This window comes from Mustela lutreola, chromosome 11 (genome assembly GCF_030435805.1).
Source record: "Mustela lutreola isolate mMusLut2 chromosome 11, mMusLut2.pri, whole genome shotgun sequence".
Classification (NCBI taxonomy): domain Eukaryota; kingdom Metazoa; phylum Chordata; class Mammalia; order Carnivora; family Mustelidae; genus Mustela; species Mustela lutreola.
In genome coordinates, this window is record NC_081300.1 from 55929133 (window position 1) to 55952434 (window position 23302).

The 23302-nt window shown below is 37.0% G+C and overlaps 1 protein-coding gene across 6 annotated transcripts in view; it reads left to right on the forward strand.

Annotated features, from left to right (window-relative positions):
• Positions 1–23302, forward strand: part of ARHGAP28 (Rho GTPase activating protein 28) — a 239700-nt gene that overhangs the window by 141097 nt on the left and 75301 nt on the right. For all 6 annotated transcript variants that reach the window (XM_059138757.1, XM_059138751.1, XM_059138753.1 and 3 more), the window contains one exon: positions 14456–14673. In XM_059138757.1, coding sequence (XP_058994740.1) covers positions 14456–14673 — 218 coding nt within the window. The remainder of the gene's footprint in view (positions 1–14455; positions 14674–23302) is intronic.

Consider the following 23302-nt stretch of genomic DNA (forward strand, 5'->3'; position numbering starts at 1 on the left):
CATGACCTGAGTCAAAGGCAGAGGCTTTAACTCACTGAGCCACCCAGGTGCCCCATAGTGTTAATATATTTAGGAAACAGACTACTTTGTATTTCTCAAAATAAAAACCCTGTCAAATATACTAATTTTCAGTGAAACAGAAAATTGAGAACTGGAAAAAAAAAAACAAACTAGTTTATGTACTCTTTTTAGAAAGAGCTAAATTACTTTCCTTGAATTAAAATAGGTCATCTCCAGTTGCTGCCTATCAACAGGTAATTACATAAGACATCCAAGAAAGACTGAAGGTACTTTGGTAGTAAGTATCTACCTAACAATGTTTTCATTAGCCAGTGATTAGCCAGTTGTCTAGGCTAGACGACTACCAAGATGGAATCGAAACTTTAAAAATGTTTTTGGTCTTGGGGCACCTGGGTGGCTCAGTGGGTTAAGCCTCTGCCTTCAGCTCAGGTCATGATCTCAGGGTTCTGGGATCGAGTTCCATATCAGGCTGTCTGCTTGGCAGAGAGCCTGCTTCCCTTCTCTCTCTGCCTGTCTCTCTGCCTACTTGTGATCTCTCTCTGTCTCTCTGTCAAATAAATAAAAATCTTTAAAAATAAAAACGTTTTCACTCTTCATTCCTTCTTCTGTAAGTCTATCCTTCTTAGGTCTGAAAAATAATTTAGGTATACCACAAACCATTAGAACTAAAAAGTTCGTCCACACATTGAGAATCCATTCAAGGGAACCATCTCCATTAGTGAAGTGTATTCTTATCCCTTTAACTTACACCCTTACTTTTTTGCCTTTTCAGATCCAGAAAGATAGAAAGATATGTGAAGGAAAATATCTGTCATTCTTCATCCCCTTTTCTTACTTGCTAGCTAACTATATTAAAAAACGTGAGTTTGGGGGTGCCTGGGTGGCTCAATGATTTAAGCCTCTGCCTTCAGCTCAGGTCATGATCTCAGGGTCCTGGGATCCAGCCCCACATCGGGCTCTCTGCTCAGCGGGGAGCCTGCTTCCTCCTCTCTCTCTCTCTCTGCCTGCCTCTCTGCCTACTTGTGATCTCTCTCTGTCAAATAAATAAATAAAAATCTTTAAAAAAAAAAGTGAGTTTATACTGATAACCTTCTATTCTAATTCACCACAACCAGGTTTGTTGTTGCATCTTTTTTCCCCTGTATTTATAACTGTCTCCTCTAATAATGAGAGACCTGGCTTTTATTATTGTTTGCCTAAGCCTAGAGTATACAAAATATTTTCAGATTTGCTAACCTAAACTTCTACAAAAAGCATAGCTACTAACTACAGTTTAATATCTATTTTTTTAAAGATTTTATTTATTTATTTGACAGACAGAGATCACAAGTAGGCAGAGAGGCAGGCAGAGAGAGAGGCGGGGAAGCAGGTTCCCCGCTGAGCAGGGAGCCTGATGCGGGGCTCCATCCCAGGACCCTGGGATCATGACATGAGCTGAAGGCAGAATCTTTAACCCACTGAGCCACCCAGGTGCCCCAGAGTTTAATATTTATTTACAGATTTTTTCTTTTGAACTATGTGCACAGAACTTAAATGTACAACTCAGTGAGGTTTGACAAATGCTAACTTTGTAACATCACAGTAATCAAGAGAGAAGACATTTTAGTCAATTGAGAAAACATCTTCATGCTTTTTCCCAATCTTGACACTCCCATGACTTGCTGTATCTGGCCAAAAGCAACCATGGTTCTGATGCTCTTGTGTCATAGATTAGCTTTGGTTTAGCTTCTTTCACTGAACTTGGTGTTTTCGAGATTCATCTGGTATATCAGTAGTTCCTCTCCTTTTATTATTGGGTAGTTTGTATTAGTTTACTACGGCTGTTGTAATGAAGTAGCCCAAAACCCAGTGGCTTAAAATAGCAGAAATTTATTTTCTCACAGTTGTAAGATTAGAAGTCAAGGTGTCAGGAATCTCTCCGAAGATGTTGGGCACAATCTGTTTCATGTCTTTCTCTTCAGTTCCTGGTGTTTTCCACAATTCTTGCTGTTCCTTGACTTGTAGACAACATACAACATTCTCTGCCTCTATAGTCCCATAGCCTGCTCCTTAAATTTTTGTCTTTCTCCTTCTCTTTTTATGAAGACACCCCTTATGTTGGATTAAGAGTCCACTCTACTCCAATATGACCTCATCTCAGTTTATATCTTAATTACATCTGCTAAAACCTTGTTTCAAGGTAAGGTTACATTCATAGGTATTGGTGGTTAAGACTTCAGTCTGTCTTCTTGGGGGGCCCAATTCAACTTATAACAGCAGCATTCTATAGTACAAATATGCTGCAATTTGTTTATCCATTTAACTGTTAATGGACTTAAAGGTTGTTTGCAGTTTGGGCTGTTATGTATAACGCTGCTGTGAATAATTTTGTGAAAGTCTGGAGACATGTTTTTATTTCTCTTGGATATATATTTTTTTCATAGAATATGTTTAACTACAGAAGAAACTGCCAACTTTTTCCCAGAGCAGTTGTATCATTTTGTACTCCCTCCACCACTATCTGACAGACAAATCTATTCTTTTGCATACTTGCAATATTAGATATTAGACTTGTTAATGTGAATGATTCTAGTGGATGTGTGGAGGTATTTCATAGTGGCTATAGCTTAACTGTCCATTCATATAAATTGCTTTGTGAAATCTTTTTACTATTTTTATTTTATGTTATTCTTTAAATTTATTTATTTTAGGGAGAGTGAGTGTGAGTTAGGGGGAATGGCCGAGGGAGGGGGAGAGAGAGAATCTCAAGCAGACTCTCTGCTGAGCACAGAGCCGGTCGCAGGGCTGGATCTCAGGCTCCTGAGATCATGACCTGAGCCAAAATCAAGAGTTATACACTTAACCAACTGAGCCACCCAGATGCCCCTTGGTTTTTTTTTTTTTTTTAATTGTGTACCTGTGTGAATTTTTATATATTCTGGATACAACTCTTTTGTCAAGTTAATGTACTGCAAATATTTCTCACGATCTGGTGGCTTGTGCATTCATATCCTCAATGGGGTCTTTTGATTGGTTATTACTCTCGTTCTCTCATTTTTCAATTGTTAGCAACTGGTATGTAGAAATACAGTTGATTTTTGTCTCATATTTCATTACCTTTCTAAATTCATTGTCTAGTATTTGTCTACTATATTTCTTAGGATTTTCAGCATAAACAAATCACTGTGAATAGAGGCAATTGTGCTTTTTTCATTCTGGTTTTTGTGCTTTTATTTCTTTATCTTGTCTTACTGTGCTGGTAGGGCCTTCAGTACAAGCTGAATAGAAGTGAGTGACAACTCATAGCCAAACCGCATTTGCTTCTGTCTGTGATTTTTGTGTTTAAGTTGCTTGTTTTTTCTTCTTAAGATGGAAACCTAGAGCACTGACTTTACCCTTTTATCTTTTGGAATCTGAACAGTTCCTGAAGCACTGCTTTACTCCATCCCATGAATTCTAATATGTTATATTTTCATTATCATTCAGTTTTAAATGTTTTAATGTTTTGTTTTAAGATTTATAAATATTTTTGCAGATATATCATTTGTTACGAGTTTCTAAATTAATTGTGTTATGATTAGGTAACAGTTTGTAAGCTTCAACTTTTGCCATTTATTTAGACTTATTTTATGGCTCAGCATATAATCTGTCTTGGCCAGAGTTCCATGTACACTTAAAAAGAACATGTTTTAGGGACGCCTGGGTGGCTCAGTTGGTTGGGCAGCTGCCTTCAGCTCAGGTCATGATCCCAGCGTCATGGGATCGAGTCCCACATCGGGCTCCTTGCTCCGCAGGGAGCCTGCTTCTCCCTCTGACTCTGCCTGCCACTCTGCCTGCCTGTGCTTGCTCTCGCTCGCTCTCTCTCTGACAAATAAATAAATAAAATTAAAAAATTAAAAAAAAAAAACATTCTATCATTGTTGCGTAGTGTGGTGGTCTGTAAATGCCCACTAGGTTTAGGTGGTTGGTACATTTGATCAAGTCTATTACACTGTTACTAATTTTTGCCTAATTTTTCTATCAGTTATTGAGAGAAGGTTTTTAACATCTCCAACTTGGATTGTGTGTCTATTTTCCCCTCTGATTCTGTCATTTTTTTGCCTCATGTTTTAAAACTGTTACTAGGTAGCATATACATTTATGATTACTATTCCTGTTTGTTAATTTGGCCCTTTTGAACTCACCCTCCCTAATATATTTCTAATAATACTTCTTGTCTTAAAGTCCCCTTTGTCTAACAATTCTTCTTCTTCCTCCTCTTCCTCCTCCTCCTCCTCTACTTCTTCTTCTTCTTCTTCTTCTTCTTCTTCTTCTTCTTCTTCTTCTTCTTCATTTTATTTATTTGAGGGGGAGAGCAACAGTGGAGGGGCTGCTGAGCCGGGAACCCAACACAGAGCTGGATCCCAGGACCCAGTATCATGACCTGAGTTGAAGGCAGATGCTTAACCCACTGAACCACCTAGGTGACCCACACTCTGGCTTTCTTAAGGTCACTGTGTGTGTGTGTGTGTGTGTTACATCATTTTCCATCCTTTTACTCTGTCTTTGTCTCTTTTTCATGTTTTTTTATAGTTTCTTGATATGCATCTTAACTATACTGCTTTGTTGTTTTTTGTTTGTTTGTTTGTTTTTAGTTACTGCTTAGGTATTATAATATTTACCTCTAATTTACCATAATCTACTTGGAGTAAATATTGCACTTCTTCATATAAAATGAGAGGATTTTACAGCAGTATAATTTCATTTCCCTTCCTGTACAGTACTTTATACTGTTGTCAAATATATAACATCTCCACATGTTATATCACATCAATATAACATTATTTATATGGACTTATATATTTTTATTGTGAAATAATTTAAAACATAAAAAATTACAAATATAATTTAAATAACTTTTAAAAATTTGGTACAATTTGATCATTTGTCAGTAACTTGCCAACCCTTGTTATTCCCAGTTACCTTAGGTCTTTACATATTTATATATGTGTTGTGTGTTTGATATCACATATATATTATATATTTTAGTTTTTTGTAATATATATTTGTATACACACACATTTTTCTAGTTATTCTATCAGTTACTGAAAGGAAGTTATTAAAATCTTCATCTCTGATGGCTTGGCCTGTGGTTTGTCTCTCTGTGTATGTAGCCATCCTTTATATAATGATAATATATTAAAATCAAGAAATTATTTTTGATACATTGCTGTTATCCAGTCCTTAGACTGCACTTGTTCTATATTATAAATATAAATATATATAAATATAAATGTTCTATATTATCTTTTACAATAAAAGAATCTAGTTCAGAATCACTTGTTGCAATTAATTGTCATGTTCCTTTTGTTTTTTACAGTATAGAATAGTTTCTTAGATTTTCTTTGATTTTATAACCTTGACGCTTTTGAAGATTATAGGCTATTATGTGTAATGTTCCTTTGCTGGGATTTGTCTCAATGTTTCTTTTTTTTTTTTTAAGATTGTATTTATTTATTAGACAGACAGAGATCACAACTAGGCAGAGAGGCAGGCAGAGAGAGAGGAGGAAGTAGGCTCACCACTGAGCAGAGAGCCTCATGTGGGGCTCGATCCCAGGACCCTGAGATCATGACCTGAGCTGAAGGCAGAGGCTTTAACCCACTGAGCCACCCAGGCACCCTGTCTCAATGTTTCTTGATGATTCAGATTCAGATTCTGCATCTTTGGCAGGTCATGATGCTGTGTTCTTCTCACTGTACCCTTTCACAGGGTTTTGATTTTCCCATTAATGATGGTGTCCACTTGAATCACTTCAGGTGCTGATATACAAGATTTCTCCATGTAAAGGTACTCCTTTCATCTTTGTGGTCAATACATATTTTAGTGGGAGGTTCTTTGAAACTCTGTAAATATCCCATTCTATATCAAGCTACAAATTATTTCTTTATATCAGAACAGGCTCCTGGTTCATTTAGTGGGTTGTTAGTTATCTTTTATTATCATTTATTTTGATGTTGAAAGTGTTCCATATTTGAACTGGGAAACAGCTAGGGAATATATATATATATATGTGTACCTATATATAGGTGTACATATGCATACATATACATATGCATACTCACACATGTACACATACGTACTTGTACAACAGTGTATGCTTATATATATAATATAATGTATATGTACATACATAAACATTTACATCTATATTTCTAAAACTAAAGATGTTAAAATACATGAGTTCATATTTATATCTTCAGTTCTAATCTAATACTGCTAGGTTAATTCTTTTTTTTTTTTTTAAAGATTTTATTTATTTGCCAGAGAGAGAGCGCGAGAGAGAGAGAGTGAGCACAGGCAGGGCGAGAGGCAGCAGAGGCAGAAGGAGAAGCAGGCTCCCCGCCGAGCAAGGAGCCCGATGTGGGACTCGATCCCAGGACGCTGGGATCATGACCTGAGCCAAAGGCAGCCGCTTAACCAACTGAGCCACACAGGCATCCCCTGCTAGGTTAATTCTACTCTTCCCCTTCCATATTTGTGACTCCTTTCTTTTTTGGGAGGGGGAGGGGAGCTGGAGTTACAGAGTTTATTGGGTAGATAAGTATAGAACACTTGATTTCAAGAGTGACAGTGGGCCACTGCCAAAATAAGAGTGGCAATGGCCCCAGAAGCTCTAGCCACATCTTTTAAACCTGCTTTGTGTACATGTAAAATTTGACTTTGATTGACTTTTTCTTTCTGTTTATTTATACTTTTATACATTTATTAATTTATGTATTTATTTATACATTTATTAATTTATACTCAAGTTCACTCATTGATATTTTTTATCTAAGGATTATAATTCTTTACGATTACTATGTATTTTGATGTCCAAATGTCCCGTCTTTGACCAGCAGCAATCCTATAAGCTGGATTTCATGTTATTTTGATATGACTCTTCCTTCTTTAAGCAGTTCTTTACTTTTTGTCACAATAAGAGTTTCCAAGTTCATCTCATACTTTCCCTGACCAGCTCTAGAATCAATCTTTTCCCAGAGGAGTCCTGAATTCTTTTAGTAACAACTGGAATTTAAAAATAAAAATCCAGGCTTTCTGTGTACCCAACTGTCTATTCTTGCTTCTATCTGTGCTGTCAAATATAATAGCCATTAACACATCACTATTTTAATATAAATGTATCTTAATTATAATTAATGCAATTAAAAGTCAGTTTCTTAATCATACTTGCCACATTTCAAGTGTTGGTATCCAAATGTGTCTAGTGACATAATGGGTAGTATGTACATAGAACATTTCCATCATCACAGGAAATTTTTTTAAATTTTTATTTCTTCAAATATATTAACATATAATATATTATTTATTTCAGGGGTACAGGTCTGTGATTCATTAGTCTTGCACAATTCACAGTGCTCATTATACCACATGCCCTCTGCAGTCTCTATCACCCAGCCACTCCATCCCTCCCACCCCCATCCATTCCAGCAATCTTCAGTTTCTTTCCTGAGATTGTAGTCTCTTATGGTTTGTCTCCCTCTCTGGTTTCATCTTGTTTCATTATTTCCTCTCTTCCCCTATGATCCTTTGCCTTGTCTCTCAAATTCTAGATATCAGTGAGATCATATGATAATCGTCTTTCTATAATTGACTTATTTTGTTAGCATAATACCCTCTAGTTCCACCCATGTCATTGCAAATGGCAAGATTTCATTTTTTTTAAATGATATTCCATTATTTACGTATGCCGCATCTTCTTTATCCATTCATCTTCTTTATCCATCCATTTATTCCATCATGGACATTTAGGCTCTTTCCATCTTTGGCTATTGTGGGCATTGCTGCTGTAAACATTGGGGTATAGGTCCCCCTCCAGATCACTACATTTATATCTTTGGGGTAAATACCCAGTAGTGCAATTGCTGAGTCATGGGTTTTGAGGAACCTCCATACTGTTTTCCAGAGGGGCTACACCAGGTTGCATTCCCACCAACAGTGTATAGAGGGGTCCCCTTTCTCTGCATCCTCACCATCCTCTGCATCTGTTGTTTCCTGACTTGTTAATTTAAGCCATTCTCACTGGTGTGAGGCGGTATCTCATTGTGGTTTTGATTTGTATTTCCCTGATGCCAAGTGATGTTGAGCACTTTTTCATGTGTCTGTTGCCATTTGGATATCTTCTTTGGAGAGATGTCTGTTCATGTCTGCTGCCCATTTTTTGATTGTACTATTCGTTCTTTGAGTGTTGAGTTTGATAAGTTCTTTATAGATCTTGGATACTAGCCCTTTATCTGATAAATCATTTACATATATCTTCTCCCATTCTATTGGTTGTCTTTTGGTTTTGTTGACTGTTTCTTTTGCTGTGCAGAAGTTTTTTATCTTGATAAAGTCCCAGTAGTTCATTTTTGCCCTTGCTTCCCTTGTCTTTGATAATATGTCTAGGAAAAAGTTGCTGTGGCTGAGGTCAAAGAGTTATTTGTCTGTGTTCTCCTCAAGGATTTTGATGGATTCCTGTTTCACATTTATGAAAGACAAAATGTTTTTCACCCATTTTGAGTCTATTTTTGTGTATTATATAAGGAAATTGTCCAGTTTCATATTCCTTCATGTGGCTGTCCAATTTTCCCAACACCATTTGTTGAAGAGACTGTCTTTTTTCCATTGGACATTGTTTCCTGCTTTGTTGAAGATTAGTTGACCATAGAGTTGAGGGTCCATTTCTGGGCTTTTTATTCTGTTCTATTGATCTGTGTGTTTCTGTGCCAGTACCATACTGTCTTGATGATTACAGCTTTGTAATAGAACTTAAAGTCTGGCATTGTGGTGCCACCAGCTGTGGGTTTTTTTTTTTTTTTTTTTTTTTAAACATTCCCCTGGCTATTTGGGGTCTTTTCTGATTCCATACAAATTTTAGGATTATTTTTGCTATTTTTGTGAAAAAAGTTGATGGTAATTTGATAAGGATTGCATTAAATGTGTAGATTGTTCTAGGTAGCATAGACATTTTAACAGTATTTGTTCTTCCAATCCATTAGCATGGAATGTTTTTCCATTTCTTTGTGTTTTTCTCAATTTCTTTCATGAATATTCATTCTATAGTTTTCTGAATACATAGCCTTTGCCTCTTTGGATAGATTTATTCCTAGGTATCTTACAATTTTGGATACAGTTTTAAATGGGATCAACTCCTTCACTTCTCTTTCTGCTGTCTTTTTGTTGGTGTATAGAAGTGCAGTCGATTTCTGTGCATTGATTTTATATCCTGTTGTGACTCCTTTCTTAGGAGAAAACTGGCTTCCACTATCTTAAACATATATACTTACTTGATCAATCTCTCCATATATTATCAAGTTCCTCTATTTTTCATGCTTGCCCTGCTCATCCCACTTGGTCTCCAACATCCCAGTCCACCCTGCTTCTCTGCATAAACACCTGCCTTACTGTGTCTAAGTAATATCTTTATGCTTTAAGACTCAATTTCAGGGAATGAGGAAGTAGCTGTATATCTTTTAAAGAAACCAATATCTGCATTTTTAACTTTTCACTATTTCTTTTTTATATATCTGGTATCCATTTGATATCTTTTCTGTTTAGCCTGAAGCTCTTCCTGTAGTATATACTACAGAGCAAGTTGGCAGCAATAAACTTCTTAGTTTTTATTCATGTGATAATAACTATTTTACCTTTGTTCTTAAAGAGTATTTTTGCTAGACTTAAAATGATCAGTTAACAGGTTTTTATTTTCATTTTGGATATTCTAAATGTCATCTGTGTTCTGACCTCTACTATTTCTAATAAGGAGTCTGCACATGCATATTGTTGTTCTCCTGATGTAATCTGTTGTCTTTGACTGCTTTCAAATTTTCTCTCTCTTTGGTTTTCAGCAGGTTGTCCTTAAGTGCAGTTTCTTTTGTATGTGACCTACTTGGTGTTAGTTAAGCGAGGTGGTTTTCAACAAAGTTTGGAAAATTTTAGACATTTTTTCTTCAAATAATTTTTTCTGTAACAGTGGCTTTCTTCTCTGAAAGTCAAACTTAACATTCCCAATAGGTAACTTGGACTCTGTTTTAAATATTTTTAAATACTTTTCTATGTCTTTCAGATTGGATAATTTATATTGTTGTATTCTTCAAGTTTACCAACCCTTTCTTTTATAGTCCTTAATATACTGTTAAGCCCTTCCAGCAAGATTTTTACTTAATATATTTTAATTTTAGTTCTATAATTTATGTGTTAGTTCTTTTAGTTTCTTTTTTTCATTTCTTTGCTGAAATTCTCTGTTCACTCATGAGAATCTTTCCCTTAAAGTCCTTGTCCAGCATCAGAGTCATCAGAGGTATTTTCTAATGATGATCTTTTCTCATGCCAAATTAGTCCTTTTTTTGGGATTCTTTGATAATTTAATATTATAACATTATGATATGTTTTAGAGACTGTATCCCACTATCTTTCTCTAAAGGGAGTAAATTTCAGTTCTACAGTTCACTTGGTTATACACCATCTTTTCTGCTCTATGCAGCCTGGCTCATTTATTTTAGCCTTTTGACTGCTGTTTTTCAGTGGGATGCCTGGAGTTTCACATACACCTTTTTGGTTTAATGTTTAGTCAAGGATTTGATGAGAGTTTATGCACAGATTTTGGAGCTCTCTCTGGTGAGGCTCCCTCCTAACAGGAATATGCCCCTCACTTTCCAGATATCCTAATGATCCTGTACTCCATCCTGTGACTCTTGAAATTAGTAAGACTCTGGTTTTCTGTTTGTGTCCTACATACTCTGTATAGTGTAGTGATTGGAAAATGACCTCAGTTGAAAAGTTGTGTAGATGTAAATCTCACAGTACATTTTGTGTCAAAATTTAATTATTTTTCAGTTCCTGCTTGTACTTGATTCTTCTACATTCCCTCAAATAATTATTTCATGTACTTAGTTCAGAGTTCATAATTGTTTTACACAGAATTGTTATTTCTATACATGCTACTCTACCTTTACTGGAAGATTTTATTCCTTTTTTTTGATCTTTCTCTAACAAGCCTACAGATCTGGTGGATTTTCATTACAGAATGATATGTATGATAACTACACTCATTTCCAAAAGTTGATGTTTTTCATTCATTTTCTGAATTAGAATGATTATATATTTCGACGGAGAATTCACAAATATTTGTACCTAATCTGTGTAGGCATTGTATGTTGGTGTCAGAGTTATAAACAAAGACAGAAATGTTTCCTGCTCTAATGGAGTTTATAATCTCGGAGGAAAGAAAATAACTAATGAAATGATATAACTAGATGTATGTTGGGGAAAAAATTATTTGAAGGAAAAACACAAACAGCAGGATTCGGATGGGTAAAAGTAGGACCTAGCCTTGACTGAAGGGTTCAGGAAAAAAAAAAAAAAAAAGACTTCATTGAGGAAGAAATGAATAAACTGAGATCTGAAAGATTCAATGACCAGTAATTAGGGGACCAAATAGAAGGACTGACATGTCCAAAGGCATTGTAACAAAATATAGCATGGAACTTTTGAGGAACCAAATGTAAGCCAGCACCGCTAGAGAAGGGAGAATGAAGAGAGCATGGTACAAGCTTGGAAAGGAAAGTCAGTGGCTTTGGGTCTTGTGGGCCATGTAAGGGTTTTATGCTTAACCCCAAGAGCAAGGAAGAACTGTGGCATTATTTTAGAAAAGGGCTTATACTTGCATTTGGAAAGGTCTAATTTTTAAAAAAGGTTTTATTTATTTATTTGACAGAGCAAGAGAGATCACAAGTAGGCAGAGAGGCAGGCAGAGGGAAAGGAGGAAGTAGGCTCCCTGCTGAGCAGAGAACCTGATGCAGGGCTCTATCCCAGGATCCTGAGATCATGACCCAAGCAAAAGGCAGAGGTACCCAGGTCTAATTTAGTTACAGTATGGAGAATGGTTTAGAAGGGGAGTCCAGAATGGGAGAAACAGAAGGGAGGCTTTGCAGCAGTTCAGGTGAGACATGATAGTAACTTGGACCAGGGTCAGAGCAGAAGAGATAAATAAAGTGGAAAATTTTTGAGAAATAATGAGGAATTAATATCAAAAAGTCTTGGTGATATATTGGTTTTGATATGTAAAGGATGAAGATGTCAATAATGTTTCCTAAGTTTCTTTGCCAAACTGGATAGTTGAATGGTGGGTTTCATTTGCTGAAATGTAAAATACTGAAAAAGGCCTAGAGTTGGGAATGAAGGTTTGTGTTCAGGTTTGAACACATTGAGTTTGATATATGATTGATGGAGTCAAGTAGATAGTTGGATGAGTAGGTAGTTGGATATATGGACCTGAAATTCAAAGGCGTGTTCTATGTGGAAGTTATGTATTTGGCAATTGGAGGGATGAATACAGGGTATCAGTTTCCATAATTTAGCAGTGTTACAGGAATAATACTTATCTCTACTTTGAGATATTTCTTTCCTATGGAGAATATATATTCTACAGATTTCTGTAGTCTGAGTGAAAGGATTTAGACCATCCTCACCCCTAGTATATGTTTAACACCTATTACTCCTTCCTTCTACTCTTTGATTACTGTTTACAGAGGTGGAGGGAGGAAAAATTCCAGTTTTTAAAACTTTAATATTAAATGTTTTTGTAAATTTTTTCTTAAAAATGAAAATCTTATCTATGGCTTAAGTAAAGGAAGATTTCAAAGTCAGAGCTCACTAATTTAAAAAGTTTATTATTTTAGATTAAGGCTAGTAAGTTTATGTTTACCTTTTCATTTTCTGTTAAAGGGATAGCTTATAAAGGAAATGAATAATAGAAACAACAGAGCAAAGAAAAGATTGCCTAGCTAAGAAATTGAACCTGTAAAGTACATTTAGGAGGCTTTGTTCATATACCAGTGACGAAATAATGTAAGCAGAGTCCCAAGAGTCTTAGATTGATGACTTGACAGGCTATTTATAAATCAGTATAATCTGCACTTTAAATAAACCTAATTCAGGTAATACCTGTTTCGTATATTTCCAGGAATGTTTTTGTAGTGAATTTTCCATTACATGATGTTGTTATTCTGAATTTTTAAAATTATTTCTGCACATCTAATTTACAATAGTATCTAACCCTCATTATGATGAATTTCAGGTTTTTTAGTTTCCTTCTGAAAAAAAAGAAAGATTACCTAATATTCAGACTTTTGGAGAAAAGCAAGAGAATGAATATCTATTGAATTCATCCTCTGTTCCAGAGTCTTTGCCATCTCTCATGAATAAATTAATAAAATAATCCTTATAGTCACTGATACATCTTATTATTACCTCAATTTTGCTAAGCAGGACAGAAACCTAGAGCTAAAACTCGTCCAAAGCCATTCACCTAGTAAATGGTTGCATTGGGATTTAAACCAGAATTTGAATGATTAAAAAACCCTTTTCTGTATCACTAAGCCACTCTTTTTCCATTACAGTTAGTTTAAATATTCATATTTTATCATTGTTTGAGATTGGAAGTCCAACTATGGCTTATATTTAACACTCTGGTAAAGAAAATTACCTTACTAAATGGCCAATTTACCTTACTCTCCTAGAAAATACTCAAAAAATTGACTTATTTAAAAAATATTGTATGGGGCGCTGGGTAGCTCAGTCAAGTAAGCGTCTGACTCTTGATTTTGGCTCACGTAGTGAACTCAAGGTCATGGCATTAAGCCCTGTGTCAGGCTCTGAGTGCAAGTGGAGCCTGCTTATCTCTCTCTCTCTCTCCTCCATCTGCCCTTCCTCCCACGTGCACACACATGCATTGCTGTTTCTCAAATAAATAAATGCCTTAAAAATATACGGATTTTTAATTCATTCCTACAGGTCTTTCCCAGAATTACTCTGGAAAAAAGGATGGTTTCTTTTTTTTTTAATTGAGATATAACTGACATATGATATACTAGTTTCAGGTGTACAATATAATGATACGATATTTGTATACATTGCAAAGTGATCACCACAACAAGTCTAGTTTACATCTATCACTATAGCTAGATTTTTTTTTCTTGTGATGACAGTGTTTAAGATCTACTCTTTTAGCAACTTTCTAATATTACAACATAGTATTATTTATTATTATTATCACCATGCCATGCAGTACATCCCCATGACTTAAAACAGGAAGCTTATACCTTTGCTCCCTTCACCTATTTCACCTACCTCCTACTTCCTACCTCTGACGACCACTAGTTGGTTCTCTGTATCTATGAGCTTGTGAGGTTTTTGTTTGTTTTTTGTTTGTTTGTTTTTATTTTCTTTTAAGATTTCACATAGAAGTGAGATCATACAGTATTTGTCTTTTTCTGGTTTATTTCACTTAACATGCCCTCAGGGTCCAAGATGGCCTTTATATAGTGTTTATTGACACTTCCTAATACCCTGATATGAACAGGCCTGTAGATACACATGTTGTCTAATCAAATGCAGACTGCTCTAACCTTTTCTTGGTAATGTTATTTTTCAGAAGGAGAACTTGAAGCAGAGTGGTTGCAAGACGTGGGTTTATCAACCCTGATCTCGGGTAATGAAGAGGAGGATGGCAAAGCCTTGCTCTCTACACTGACTCGAACCCAAGCAGCTGCTGTGAAAAAGAGATATAATACTTACACTCAAACCATGAGAAAAAAGAACAAGCAGTCTGTTCGGGATGTCAGAGACATCTTTGGAGTCAGCGAATCTCCTGTAAGTAATGAACACGGCTCAGAATTTTGGCTTGATTAGGGGTGAGAGGGAGAACATGAAGAAGATCTTAGAAAAAGTTGGTCATCCTGTCTCTTTTAGAGAAAACTAAAGCAGACAGCAGATTGCAAAATTTTTTACAAATTTGAAACTTAAGTGTTATTCCTTATCCCCCCTATAGCAGTCTCCCTCAACACTAAATTTGTTCCCTTCTTTGGTAATGGAACAAATCTTTGTGCCTAGGATTCACAGAGACTTTACTTAATAAATCTAGCACTGGGTGGAAATTCTGTGAACAGACAAAGGACTCCCAGGGAAGTGAGTCCAAAGTATTCTAAGCAAGCAGTAAAAAGTGAAAGATACAGCATTAATTAAGTGGGCAACAGAATGATTCAGAAACATAAGGAAAGCATCACATGTTTTCTGAGAAAGGGCTGGTTGAAATTCCAGCTCACCCTTAGTAATTCTGTGGCCACAATCTTATTTCTGAGGCTCTTAGTCATGTTCTCTTATTGCTCTATGTTACTATTAGCTCTACTCATTTATTCCTTCATTCATTGCATTGCTGAAATCAATAATTGTATCAGTGATGCAACCAGTATTACTGGATACCTTCAGTGTGCAAGATCCTATGTCCTACATTAGGTTCTATGCAGATAGAATTCTTGGCGTTTTGGGGATATATAGAAAAAAAAAAAAGAAACTTGATATTCTGCTATAGTTACAGATAGTTGCCTGGAACAAGTTAGTTAATCACTCTGATCTATGTTTCTTACTATTTAATTTAATTTGTTATCATAAGACATAAATTAAAACTTAAAGAATATTGGGTAGCAGGCTTGCTTGAAGGCAGCCTCCAATCTGAGTTACTTTAGGTTATCTAAAAGTCATATCTTCTCTTAGATACATGAATCAACCTGGGTAGTTGTCAGAGTAGCTCATATTTCCAAGTTGCTCTTTGTGTTTTTGCTGATAATACCCTAGAATAGCACTGTCCTTTAGAGCTTTCTAAAGTGATGGAAATGATTTCTGTGCTTTCCAAAAGGGCAGCTAGTGTGTGTCCAATATGTAGCTAGTGTGAATAAGGTACTGAAATTTTAATTTTATTTAATCTTAATTGATTTAAATCTAAATTGCCACATATGGCTTGTAGCTAATGTATTGAGCAGTACAGTTCTAGAACTTTTCACAGTACAAAATGATATACCTAAGGCAGTCCATTTTTAGTTTTGTGCTGTTTCAGTTTTCATCCTAGTTGAAACCTGTATCTTTGTGGAAGGCAAGATTTCTATATCTATATTTGAGTAAAAGTGACACCCACAACTTGAAGTAAGGGCTTTAGCCATGAGAATCTTGGCCAAGATACTTATCAAAGAAAAGGTTTACCCTGCTGGTGTAAATTCCTTGGGTCATTTTACGTTTATCCCCCAGATTGTTTCAAGTGATTCCTAAGAACTTGGTCTTTATGCTTCCTTTCCCATTTCTGTTTCTAGTTACTTCAGACTAAGATTTTTCCTCTAACCTAGCAAACTGCAAAATAGGAGAGTATCTGCAGCTTCTCCGAATCCTGCAGGTACTCAAGAAGATGCATACAGTGCTTCTTTATGTTTTCTAAAGCTTTAAACTTCTTGTCACATAGAAACAGTGTTCTTCCCTCTTTTACCTAGAACCTCAAGGAAAATATAAAGTAGGCACTTACTCACTGGGGCTTTAAGTGTAAAAATAACTGAAGGGTGTCTTACTTTTCCATAATACGCAGATTTAGGAAACTGGGTTTAACTTTCGCAAAGGCAGAGAGACGGCCACATTTATGGTGGGCAAGGGGAATGGCCCTGGGCACTCTCTCTCCTGCACATCTTCCTCTTCTCCCTTCTACTCTTTCTGCTGAGGCCCCATTCCAGAGTGAACAGAGAATGGGTGTGCAGCAGGTAGAGTGGTTATAGGTGAAGGGAGTAGAGGTCTTGCACTATACCGAGAAAGGTAGCATCTGGAAGTCCATGAAAGCCTGGCATTGTTTATGCAAGTTCAGAATTCAGATTGTTCTTCAACAAAAATGTAAAGACCCATATAAAGCTAGCCTTTAAGAAAATATGGTAGGGCTTTCTAGGGAAGATGGCAAAAGAGTAGGGGACCCTCGTTTCATCTGGTCCCAGGAATTCAGCCACATACCTATCAAACCATTCTGAAACCCTCTGAATTCAACCTGAGATATAAGAAGAGAATTGCTGAAATCCTACAAATAGAAAAGCGAACATTTTTTGCAAGGTAGGAGGTGCAGAGACATAAATCTGAGGGGATATATCATAAGATAAACTGTGGTGGGGAAGGAGCCTCTATAAGCCAGCTACTGGAAACTGATAAAGCTGCAGAGTTCAAAATCAGAACTTTTAGAAGTCTTCTCCAGTGAGGGACATCCCCGCCTGGAAAGTGCTCATGTGGTAAAGCAGGGCAGAATCTTAGGTTGGACAGTGTAGTCTCTGGATCCCCAGGGTCACAGACAGACTGGGGTTGCCTGAGTGTGGCAGAGTTCCAAACTTTGGAGCCAGGAAGCCAGCTATATTCAGTGAGCCTGGAATGGGCTCTCAGCTAGGTGTTGCCACAAACCCAGGAACCACGGCACAGTCCAGCAACTGCTCTCTAAGCAAGCAGAGGTCCAATAAGGGATAACCACTCCAACATGCTGCTTCTCCTCCCACTCTGCCCCCCCCCCCCCCCCCGAGAGAAACAGCAGGGGTTGTCATAGGATCAGGCAACTACTCCCCAAGTAGGGGCCCAGTGAGCCAGGGGACCATGATGAGACCCCCCTCCCAGGAGAATTTGTGTGGGTGTGCATCGCAGGAGTCTGCAGAGTTTAGCACACACAGAAGGGATTAACTGCTTTTCCCTGAGGGTGCACTGAAGACTGGCGACACTAGTTGTTCAGCAGATCAGGACACTGCCATTTTTACTTTTTTGTTCGTCCTCTAAAGCGGTGTGAAAAGCCTTCAGGGAACAAAAGCCACAGAGAGCAACCTGAAATAGCTTACACTGAGGCCGGCTGTCTGGCAAGGGTGGTACAGTTCCACCCAGGCAAAGATACCTGAGAATCCATGCAACAGATTCCCAGAATTTCAGAATCTTCCCCCAGAAGTCCAGCAGGAGCATCAGGCAAATACCAAGTTTATGGATCACACAGAATTAAAAAACTCCTGCAATAAGGGAAAATAGTATATAGAATTTCTCATGAATCTTTTGTATTTCATTTTAAAATTTTCTGTTTTTTTTTTTTTCCTTTTCACCTAGTTTCTTATTTTATCAACTCTTTGTTTTTCTGGTTTTTAAAAAAATTTTTAATTTTACATTTACATTTTATAGATATATTCTTCATTTTGGGCTTCATTTTACTGTATTCACTTTTATTTTCTTATATGTATAAGTTTTTATTTCTTTACAATTTTGGGATTTAGTGTCTTCTAACAAATAGACCAAAACACACCCAGGATCAAGTGGATTACTCTTTTCTGTCCATCTGTAAGATTATATTCTCTGCCCCCCTTTTCCTCTTCTTGTTTGCTTGCTGACCTCTTCAGATTTGTCTAGTGTATATTTTACTGGGGTCGTGGTTGATATTTTTTATTTTGCTCTCTTCTTCATCTATTTTTCTCTGGACAAAACAACTAGAAGGTGAAATTCACAACAAAAGGAAGAACCAGAGGTAATACTCTCTGTCCCAAATCTAATTGGTACGGTTATAAGAAAATGTCAGAACCAGAATTCAGAATAACAATGATAAAGTTACTAGCTAGGCTTGAAAAAAGCTTAAAAGACACTAGAGAATCTCCTAGTGCAGAAATAAAATCTAATCAGACCGAAATTAAAAATGCTTTAACTAAGATGTAGTCTAAAATGAATGTTTTAACAGCTAGGGGAACTGAGGCAGAAGAGAGAGTCAGTGACATAGAAGACAAAATGATGTAAAAGAAGGAAGCTGAGCAAAAGGAAGAAAAAAAAACCTAATGGACCATGAAGGGAGAAATTAGTGATACCATAAACCAAAACAATATTGGAATTATTGAGGTTGCAGAAGAAGAAGGTGGGGGAACAGAAGATATCTTTGAGCAAATCATGGTTGAGAACTTCCCTAATTTGGGGAAGGAAACAGGCATTCAAGTCCAGGAAGCACAGTGAATCCCCCCTCAGAATCAATATAAATAGTCAACACCCTGACATTTAATAGTGAAGCTTGCAAATTTCAGAGATAAAGAAAAAATCCTGAAAGCAGCTTGAGATAAGAGTTCCTTATTTTATAGGGTAGGAACATTAGACTGGCAGCAGACCGATCCACAGGGACCAGGCAGGCCAGAAAGGGCTGGCATGATACATTCAGGGTACTAAATTTAAAAAAAAAAAAAATGCAACCAAGAATACTTTATCCAGCAAGGCTGTCATTCAGAATGGAAGGAGAGATAAAGAGCTTCTAGGACAAACAGAAACTAAAAAGGGGCTCCTGGATGGCTCAGTCAGCTAAGCATCTACCTTTGGCTAAGGTCATGATCCCAGAGTTCTGGGATTGAGCCCTGCATTGGGCTCCCTCCTCAGTGGGGAGTCTGCCTCTCCCTCCTCCTCTGCCTGCTACCCCCCCACTTATGCACATGCTCTCTCTTTCTGTGTCAATTAATTAATTAAAACAAAAAACAAAAAAAAACAAAAGCCAAGAGCTAAAAGAATTTGTGACCACTAAACCAGCCCTGCAAGCAATATAAAAGGGGGTCCTGTAAGCAAAGAGAGAGTGCAAAAGTAACATAGACCAAAAGAACCAGACAGTCTTTGGAAACAGGGACTTTACAGATAATACAATGGCACTAAATCCATATCTTTCAATAGTTACTCTGAATATAAATGGGCTAAATGCTCCAATGAAAACCTTTGAAAGGGTATCAGATTGGATGAAAAAAGCAAGAGCCATCAATATGCTGTCTACAAGAGATTCATTTTAGACCCAAAGACACCTGTAGATTGAAAATGAGGGAGTGAAGAACGATTTATCATTTAATGGACATCAGAAGAATATTGGGGGCCGCCTGGGTGGCTCAATCAGTTCAAGCGTTGCCTTCGTCTGAGCTGCTTAACCCATGATCCCAGGGTCCTAGGATTAGGCCTTGTGACCAGCTCTCTGCTCAGTGGGGAGCCTGCTTCTCCTTGTCCTTCTGCTTGCTTGTTTTCTCTCTCTCTCTCTCTCTCTCTGTCTCTCTCTCTCTTTCTCTCGTTCTCCCTGGAAGAAGTGGATATATTCCTAGAATCATATAAACTACCAAAACTGGAACAGGAAGCAATAGAAAACCTGTGACAAATGCTGGTCTTCAAGCTATATTGCAAGCCTGTAATCATCAAGCTAGTATGGTACTGGCACAAAAACAGACATGTAGATCTATGTAACAGAATAGAGAACCCAGAAATGGACCCTCAACTGTATGGTCAACTAATCTTTGACAAAGCATGAATGAATGTCCAAAGGAAAAAAGACAGTCTCTTCAACAAATGGTGTTGGGAAAATTGAACAGCCACATGTGGAATAATGAAACTGGACCATTTTCTTACACCATACACAAAGATAAAATGGATGAAAGACCTAAATGTGAGACAGGATTCCATCAAAATCCTAGAGGAGAACACAGGCAACTACCTCTGTGACCTCAGCCACAGCGACTTCTTACTGGACACATCTCCAAAGGCAAGAGAAACAAAAGCAAAAATGAATGATTGGGACTTCATTAAGATTAAAACTTCTTCACCGCAAAGTAAACAGCTGACAAAACTAAAAGGCAACTAACTTATGGAATGGGAGAAGATATTTGCAAATGACATATCAGATAAAGGGCTAGTATCCAAGATCTATAAAGAACTTACCAAACTCAATACCCCAAAACAAATAATCCAGTCAAGAAATGGGCAGAAGACATGGACACGTGTTACTCCAAAGAAGATATCCAAATGGCCAACAGACATGAAAAAATGTTCCACATCACTTGGCATCAGGGAAATACAAATCAGAACCACAGTGAATACCACCTCACACCAGTCAGAATAGCTAAAACTAATAAATCAGGAAACAAATGTTGGTGAGGATGTGGAGGAAGGAGAACCCGCCTACACTGTTGGTGGGAATGCTAACTGGTGCAGCCACTCTGGAAAACAGTGTGGATGTTCCTCAAGAAGTTGAAAATAGAGCTACCCTATGACCTAGCAATTGCACTACTCAGTATTTACCCCAAAGATATAAATGTAGTGATCCAATGGGGCACCTATACCCCAATGTTTATAGAAGCATTGTCCACAATAGCTAAACTGTGTTGTGAGCCTAGATGTCCATTGACAGATGAATGGATAAAGAAGATGTGGAATATATGTACAATGGAATATTACTTAGCCATCAGACAGGATGAATATTTACCATTTACATCAGCGTGGATGGAACTGGAGGGTATTATGCTGAGCAAAATAAATCAGTCAGAAAAAGACATTTATTGTATGCTTTCACTTGTATGTGGAATATAAAAGACAGTGTAGAAGATCATAGGGGAAGGGTGGGAAAAGTGAATAAGAACTCATCAGAGAGGGAGAAAAGCCATGAGACTCTCTTAATTGAGGGAAACAAACTGAGGGTTGGTGGAGGGGACGTGGACAGGGGGATGGGGCAACTGGGTGTTGGGCTTTAAGGAGGGTCATGATGTGATATGCAACTGATGAACTATTAGCTCTACATCTGAAATTAATGATATATTATGTGCTGGCTAATTGAATTTAATTTTAAAAAATATGGTATATGTACCATGTATCAGACCTGATAAACATCTTCACAGATTTTCTTCCTAAAAAATTCAGCATATGTTTCTGCAAGTGGACCTGGAAGTTTCTTAGAAACATACCTAAACTTTTTAAGTTCCTATCTGAATGTGACAGTATAAATACCAATTCCTCTCTCCCTCCTTCTTTTGCCCAAAGTACCTGTCTGTCCCTCTCTGTCTCTTTATTTGCTTCTTCCTCCTTCACTTCCTCCTTCCTTCTCTGTGTGTGTGTGTGTGTGTGTGTGTGTGTGTTCTCTGTCCTCCTGTACTCCATCCACTCCTACTCTTTCTTTCTTTGTCCTCATTTATGTACAATAATAGAACAGTCACCTAAAGTTTCCATTTCACTTTCTTAATGAAGATTTAACGTCTTGAGTTTCATGAGATAAGTTTACGTTAATCTTATACATATGAATCTGATCCACTGTACTTACCTAGTGAAGATACAAATTCAGTAACTTAAAAGAGAATTAGATTATGCTAGTCTTTTCTTAATTTTTTGCACATTGAATCCCATGCTTGGAATAACCTCGAGAATTTTGGAGATACTTGCCCATTGTCTTCTCTTGTGCACTGTTGACTGTGGAGAAGCATGGTATCTCTACTGACCTCATTCCTTTATATACCAATGTGGAAGCTTTTTGAGCTTTATGTTTATTGTTGGAACCTTGCATTTTTTCCAGTTTAACCTTTTCACAAGATACGTCCTAGTCTGCTAGGGATTTTCCATATGAAAGCTCTTTCAATATGAGCACTGTCATTTTTTGGTTCTATATATTGTATTCTAACATTTAAAACCCAATACTAATTCCTCTTTTTCTCCCTTATCTCCTTCTGGAACTTCTGTTAGATGACTGTTGCATTGTTTGAATTGAACCTCTGTGTCTCTTAAATGTTTTCTTGTTTTCCAAGCTTTATTTATATGTATGCTTATTCTACATTCTTTCCTATCTCTTCAACTTTTTTATTTTTAATGACAATAATTTGGTCATGGTTGTATTGATACTTCAGCATTTAGTTAATTTTAAGAAATTTCTTTAAAGGTTTCATTTATTTATATGAGAGAGAGAGTGAGCACAAGCAGGGAGGAGAAGGAGAAGGAGATTCCCTACCCAGCAGGGAGCTCAATGTGGTACTTGATCCCAGGACCCTGGGATCATGACTTGAGCCAAAGATAGAGGCTTGACTGATTGAGCCACCCAGTTGTCCTGATTTGAAGAAATTTAACAGTCATATTATTAATTTCCTGAAGCCTCTTCTTTCCCCTGAGTTTCTCTGTGCCTTAGTGATCTGCTCTTTTTTGCACTCTAAGGTACTAAATTAAACCTTAAATTCCAACGTGGTCTTTGTTTCCTTGAATTACTGTTTTCTTCTTCAGGATCCTGTATTTATTTTTGCCATAATTACATTACTATTGTTCAGTTGATTTTGATCTTTGGGTGTTGATTCTTATTTATTAATGGAGGACTAGGTTAAGTCATTGACTGATTGATCAGTATAGGTAAAGACTGTATATTTCCTGTGTAATCATGTACACTTATTTTCTCTCCAGTATTCTCGTAGTGGATGCAGTCTGGGCCTGTGTGAGTGGTCAAGTGGGTCAGTCAGCTGTCACATTTCACTTTAAGACAAACAAGTACGGTATCAATTCCAAAGTAATGATAATCTTGAAGAACTGTAATTTATTTGTTTTTCAGGCAAACCTAACTTTCCTTTTTATACTTCTATCTATATTCTTTTAGAAGGCTCCAGTGAAGGTCAGTTTTATTTTTGTCCAGGACCACTACACCAGGACAACATTCCTCCTC